Raw genomic sequence first — 7,203 nt, 5'->3', positions numbered from 1 at the left:
GAAGAGCAGCGAAAAGCAACAGCAGCGATTAAGCCAGCTATTAATGAAACATATCCCTGCGTACGCTGTTGTTGCCGCATTTTAAAGACGCGTGATGCAAAACATTCATTCTCGCCACACTTAGTCCCTCTTTTCATCAGCGAGTCTCTTTGAGGATTATCTTCGGAGACGCCTCTGGGACGCATTTGGGATCGGAGACCCGCTTGCAGAGACATTCCCGGAGAGAGAAATCTGGAAAACAAGACATGAGCGCTCACTTGTCACATATTAATTCTCTCATTCAACGCTCCAGTGGCTGGAATATTCATCACAGGAGGCGGTGAAAATTGTTTCCAAAATGACAACAAGCCAGACGCTCGGAATTGAACTGAAGTTCTACAAATTTATTGTCATCCAAAAATAAAAAGTCGAGAAGCGGCGTGCTTACAAAAGGCACTTCATCTCTTCTGAATAAATGCATCCAAACACATGTGGTGAGAGAAAAGATGAACTTAAATTAAATATATTTACAATAAATAAACATTTATACAGATTTATACATCTAATTGTGCTGCTTTGTCGAAGAAAAAAAAAAATCCCACAATCGCTTCCAATATCAGTCCGCTGCACGGAACAATATGGCTAATAACGATACCGAACGTCCCTTTTTGCGCTGAATCCTGTCGGCGGACCATCTTGACCCCCCCCATCCGACGACTGCCTTTTTAGCATGTGGCATGTTTGTCAAACATGAGTAGGACAGTCCGCGTGCAGGTCCGTCTTGGCCATGTGCAGGACCACGGCGGGGGATTTGTAATGGCAGTGGGTGCTGCCGCAGCTGACCCCGCTGCAGGGCTTCCTGCCGTTAGTCCTGTCCGCTAGCTTCCTGCTACACAGGCCCTGCCACGTCTGCAAAGTCTTGGAGCTCCACACCCACACGCCGCTGGTGATGCCCACCACCAGAGACATGAAGATCTTCAGCATGAAGATGGCCACGGTGGGCACGGAGGCCTCCAGGGAGCAATCGCCGCCGTGGCCGTTGTAGGAACCGCACGTGGCCTGCAGGCCTCTCAGCTTCCAGTAGTCCATGTTGAGCCTCTCGTAGAAGTAGCAGACGATGACGCACGTGGCGGGCACGGTGTAGAGGATGGAGTAGATGCCGATTTTCACCATGAGCTTCTCCAACTTCTCGGTGTTGGTGCCCTCGGTTTTCATCACCTTGCGGATATGGAAGAGTGCCACGAAGCCGGTGAGGATGAAGGACGTACCGATGACCAGGTAGCAAGAGAGGGGGATGAGGACAAATCCGGTGAGCGCCCCCGAGTCCATGCTGCCGACGTAGCACAGGCCCGTCAGCTCGTCTCCGGCCACCTTCCTCATGGTGAGGATGACGATGGTCTTGAGCGCCGGGATGCCCCACGCCGCCATGTGAAAGTAGTTGCTGTGCGCCTCGATGGCCTCGTGACCCCACTTCTTCCCCGCCGCCAGAAACCAGGTGAGCGTGAGGATGACCCACCAGATGGAGGAGGCCATGCCGAAGTAATAGAGGATGAGGAAGACGATGGTGCAGCCCGTCGACTCCAGCCCTTCCTGGATGATGTACAGCTCGCCGTGCTCCCGGTCGCAGGCGATGTTCTCGGCGCCTGCCACCGAGCGGATGATGAAAGCCACCGAGTAGACGTTGTAGCACATGGAGAGGAAGATGATGGGCCTTTCCGGGTACTGGAAGCGGTGCGGCTCAAGGAGGAAGGTGAGCACGGTGAAAGCGGTGGACACGAAGCATAGGATGGACCACACCGTCATCCAAATGAAGGCAAAGTTTTTATCTCGCCTGGACCAAAACACGTCCATGGCGGGCGAGCAGCGAGGCGCGCACGACTGACTCTTCTCGACGAACTGGAACTTGTCAGGATTCTCGCAGGAGCCCGCGCCGCCCCCCGAGCGGCCGTTGCTGGGGGCTCCCTGCCGAGGGCGAGGGGGCACGGGGAGCATGCCCTCACCTTTCTTGCCCTCCGTTCTGGTCTCGTTCTCTGGGGCTTCCATGCACAGGGCGTTGGGGTCGTTTCTGGTGGGCAGCTTGGAGCAGTCGAGCGAGTCGGGCCAGGTGTAGCTGAACTTCTTCATGATGGGGGCGCACCTCTCCCTCGCCTGCTCGCACATGGGTCGGCAGGCAGGAATGGAGGTGGACACCTTGTCCGTGCACATGGGTGCGTAGAGTGAGCACAGGAAGAAGCGGAGGTGCACGTCACAGCCGTAAGCCACCAGAGGGGCAAACTCGTTCAGCTTGATGGCAGCTTCTTTTTGATCGTCGTGGTCCATGAAGTTCGGCATGCGCGTCAGGTTGTAGCCGATGCCCTCGCACATGGGGATGGTGATGGGCTCGCACTTGGCCGGTCTTCCTCGCTCGAGCTCGTACGAGCCGATCTCGAAGCTGGAGCCGGAAATCACCAGCAGGCACCACAGGAGAATCGCCACCTTCAGCGGACAACCATCCATGCTCATCGCGGAGGTCAAAAATCAAGCTCGTTTTTGAAGATACATTCAGATATGAACGTGGCTGGAAGAGTATTCGAGGCTCCCGCTCCGATCTCCACTATTCCCCCATGCCGAGAGCTGCTGTCAGTCCGTTCGAACGAGACTTAAAATCATAGAGTCTTTCAAACGTTGCCCCGAATATAAGTCCGTGATCTTACAAAAAAAGAAGCGAAATTAGTGTTTTTTTGTTTAAAAGAGGAGGCGGCGTGGAGGGGGTCCTTCACATGACCGACCGTCAGCTCGGCAGCGCGAGGGGGAGACGAAGGACGAGCGGTCCTTGCTTCGGTGGCTTGTGCTGCCGCTTCCAGTCTCCCGCACACTGAGACCCGGAGAGCAGCGGTGTGGGGCTTGTGCCTGTCGGGGAGGGGGGAGAAGGGCAAGAGAGTTGGGTAGAGGAGGGGGCGTGAGTCCCTGCGTGCGTCTCACGTTTCAGTCGAGGCACCCCACGCGGGGGAAGACTGCGCAGATGGCGGACGACGCTGAAATAGTTCTGGTGTGACAAAACTGTACACTCGCTCAATTAATCATCCAGGTGCCTATTTACTGTTTATCTATCTATCTATCTATCTATCTATCTATCTATCTATCTATCTATCTATCTATCTATCTATCTATCTATCTATCTATCTATCTATCTATCTATCTATCTATCTATCTATCTATCTATCTATCTATCTATCTATCTATCTATCTATCTATCTATCTATCTATCTATCTATCTATCTGTCTGTCTGTCTGTCTGTCTGTCTATCTATCTATCTATCTATCTATCTGTCTATCTGTCTGTCTGTCTGTCTGTCTGTCTGTCTGTCTGTCTGTCTGTCTGTCTGTCTGTCTGTCTGTCTGTCTGTCTGTCTGTCTGTCAATGGCGTGTGCAACTGTGTATAATTTTGTAACGGCGTGCAACTGTTTGTGTGTCGGGAAATTAAATGTGTTACTGCATGTTCGGTAGATATACTGTAGTTAAATATAGGTAGTTTGAAATTGTGGTTAATGTTCCTTATATTCGGGCCACAAAATCTACACACAGGGGTACGAGTACACCGTTTAAATGTTCTATCTTTCGTTTAATTTTAAGCCGGATGATAATGGTGTTTTAAAAAGTGACATGAATTGCACAAAGTACAAATGGTAGTCTCATAGTACAAGGTGAAACAAGCGGGGATGATGAAGAGTAGAGGACGATTGTTTCCATCTAGTGGTTGAATATGCAGAGCATGCATATGTCACAGCTGTTGCAAAGAGCATTTGATCTTTCCTCAAACAGAGCTGGAACTTTAGGATTTTGGCCGCCTGCCCTGAATTGACTGTTAAGTTCAGATTGTCTCTATTAGAGCTCTTGACTGTTTGAGACAGTTTGTGCAAGACCTGAGATACAAATAACTTGTTGAGTCTATACACTGTAATAAATAGCTTGTATTTTGGGGGGACAAAACAGTCATTTAAGTTAGAAATCACAGACATTTATGGATATCATATTCATTAGCACAATAAAGCAAACAAGTCGTTTGCCCCCAAACATTTGCTGAATTGTTTTTTACCTTCGGGGTTGGGTAGAGTTGAATTTGTGGGCAAATTTGTATTTTTAACATTGTTCTTTAAAGACACACATTGTCTCTCAGAGATCAATGAGTACTAAATGACTGTTAAAAAAAGTAAACATTCATTCTACATTCATTTTTATAAGTTTAACTTAAATGCGAGTTTGCCAGCCGTGCGGTTAAAAGGAAGTGGTGAACACAAAGACTACTACAGTGTAGAAAACTGCTTTTTGAAATCCCTTTCCAAGTGTCATTGATTGTATAATGGTATGAGACTATTTTGAAGAGGATCAGAGTGAATTAATCTTCTAATATGAAAACTGGTCTCGAGTGTTCAGATAACAATTTGAAGGTGTGATTTTCATCAGATATTGCATCAGTTTGAGGCCAAAAAAAAAAACACTTCGAGACAACTCTGATGTAGTCGAATCTGAAGTGTATCCGCAATTTTGAGATGATATCTTTTTGTAAGTGCTGGTGCCGAGCCACTTTGAAAATCAATTGAAACGGCTTTGGCTGAATTTCCACCACAGCTCTGCAACTTTTTAAGAGTGCCTGTCATAGATAAGAGGACATCTGAAAGGGTCAGGAGACACCTGAGAGCACGCTTAAAAGGGCTCACATTGTTATCGGGGCGGAATCACATGGCTGTTGATGGGACTAATTCGTTCCGAGTTGTGATTGTGAGCGCAAATGGTTGTCCGTCGACGTGTGCCCTGCGATTGGCTGGCAACCAGTTCGGTGTGTACACTGCCTACTGCCCCAAGACAGCTGGGTTAGGCTCCAGCATGCCCGCGATCCTTGACGGGATAAAGCGGCTCGGATAATGGATGGATTGATGGATGGATGCAAAGGTCTGCACTGTTGTGCATGTGCGGACTTATAAACGAACGGACTACCGATGGTTTGTCCTTTTTTGCTCATGAGTGCAAACAACTTCAAAGTCAGCTCCAATTCCACATTACCCTGCTCAGGAATATAGAAAAATGCGTCAAGAAATGGAGTGATGTATGGATATGCTGGAAAATTGTTGTGGGTACACCAAATTCCAACAGTCCTGTCATCAATATGCCGTCCAAATTCTACTTTCTGGTTCCCTTTGTTTTCAGGCTTGCATGTCTAGTGCCAAGCTAAGCTAACCGTTGTAAGGTCATTTGACCACAGAAATGAGAATGGCATTGATTTTGTGCGTTTGAGCATATTTCCCCAAACAAAAATAATCTTTGAATACGTAGTGATACCCCGAATGAACAACCGCGTTATTCTCTGTGTTCCAGAGGTAATAATCATAAAAAAAAAAAAATAAAAACACTAACTTTGTGCTGCTGATTAGTTAGAGAGACACAAGGTCTGACCGCACCACTTTCAGAACACGGAGGTCCAATGTGATTTTCCTCCATTTAATTGTGTTATTTCTCATGGACCTTAACAATAAATGGGCACAAGAAAAACAAATAGCAACTAAATATTTAGCATTCAGCCTTCTTTCTGGCTTGATTTTGTCTTTGCAAAGTCAAATCTATATTACTATCCAGCGGAGGTAATAGTATGGTTGAATTTATACATCTTGGTTTTCTCTCGCTTAGAATCCGGCCACATGTAAAGCCTTTGTATGCTTTGTAAATAACCGCCTTCCACAATGAAGAGGCATCTTTAATTTCACACATTCAACAGACGAGCTGATGGAGTGTCGGCCTTGTAATTACTACCTCTTACTTATTGCTTATCATGTATCAGGAACAAAGCTATAAACATCTCATGGAAAACAATGCATTAAAATACGATCTCAGAGACGACGGCTGTCTGAGATTGTTTTGGATGTAATGAGAGACACCTCACACTCAAAGCAGTTCATCACAACCAGCGTAGTGCCTGCAGTGAACTGGTGAGGCATGGATCACACATTTCGGTCTTTGCTCATGTTGTGTTGTGCTAATCTGTAAATTATGCGGTGCCACGGGAGCGTATAAATCAGCAGCTGTTTATTCTAATAATGACTGGGCCGATAGAGTTTGGTGAAGTCTTTCAACTCCATTCGAATCTGCAATCAGCAGCAAAGGAAGGACCTTGTTTCACTTTCACGCTTATCTCATTTTGTTGCACTATTTGGTGAATGGGAGCAATTCATTCCCTGTGTCCATCTGTGTTCTCCATCCAAAAAAATAACACAATGGAAAGCTTGTGTTGAGTCATTTAAACGTGACTAAGTTAGTGACATAATGACCACATTGGTACTTGTCTCAAATGGATACTGGTGCCAGAAATAGTAGAGCTTGTCGAACTGAGAAAAAATGTGAAATATGAGTTATTATGATTTCTTAAACATCTGGAAACTAAATAAATTCAAAACATCATTGGAAATCAAAGTGACATGTTGATTATTTGTCAGTAAATGTTAATTGCTTGTGCCGTGCCAGAGCTCACTTCGTGTGTGAATGTGTTTTTATAGAGTATTAACATATGGGGCAGTGGTGCCCAGGTCCGGTCCTCGAAAGCCCTGTCCAGCCTGTTTTAGAGGTTTCTCTCCTCCAATATATCTGATTTAAATGATCAGATAATTCATCAGGGGCATGATCAGGGAATTCATTTAGTTGTTTTCTCTTATGAGAGCAAGTGGAAGCAGGTAAATGTTAACCAGAAAGAGGCCGGAGGATTGAGCCTTGTGGTACTCCTCATGTAATTTTGGTCTTCTCAGATTTTAACCATTCAGGGACAGCGGTTACTACAGTGGACAGCTTATCGTGTTATCAGGTTACAGGGTGCATGAAAGGGTTAAAGTTACTTGTTATCAGTACGATGCAGTTCAGCGCTACGCCGGTACAAACTACAACGAAAATAATAGAGCGCAAGTGGGCATAGGGTGGGTTGTAACTGCACATGTTTCATACAGCTGAAATTGATGCTGTCACAAACTGTTTTAATTAGAGCGGGATAATCATGAGTACCAGAAACACATAAGGAGCAATACAAACACTTAATTGTTGGTTCTATCCAACTGTATCATTCTGATGGTTACAACTCGAGTGTTAGTTAATTCAGAGACAGAGCATGAAATGCCATCATCAAAGGTGCTATAAATTCAGACACTGGCCTCGGTTTAGTGAGAGAGCACTTTACCTTTTCACCAACCTGATGGTCAAAGGTATCA

The 7,203-nt window shown here is 46.2% G+C and overlaps 1 protein-coding gene across 1 annotated transcript; it reads right to left on the bottom strand.

Annotated features, from left to right (window-relative positions):
- Positions 1-362: 362 nt before the first annotated feature.
- On the bottom strand, positions 363-2,569 carry fzd9b (frizzled class receptor 9b). The gene has a single exon (XM_052077901.1). It carries the CDS (start codon positions 2,479-2,481, stop codon positions 724-726), a length of 1,758 nt encoding a protein of 585 aa, XP_051933861.1. The 5' UTR covers positions 2,482-2,569; the 3' UTR covers positions 363-723.
- Positions 2,570-7,203: the final 4,634 nt, after the last annotated feature.

The sequence above is a fragment of the Hippocampus zosterae genome, chromosome 10 (assembly GCF_025434085.1).
Source record: "Hippocampus zosterae strain Florida chromosome 10, ASM2543408v3, whole genome shotgun sequence".
NCBI lineage: Eukaryota > Metazoa > Chordata > Actinopteri > Syngnathiformes > Syngnathidae > Hippocampus > Hippocampus zosterae.
Note: the sequence above shows the minus strand (reverse complement) of the source record. Positions and strands in the feature narration are given on the sequence as shown.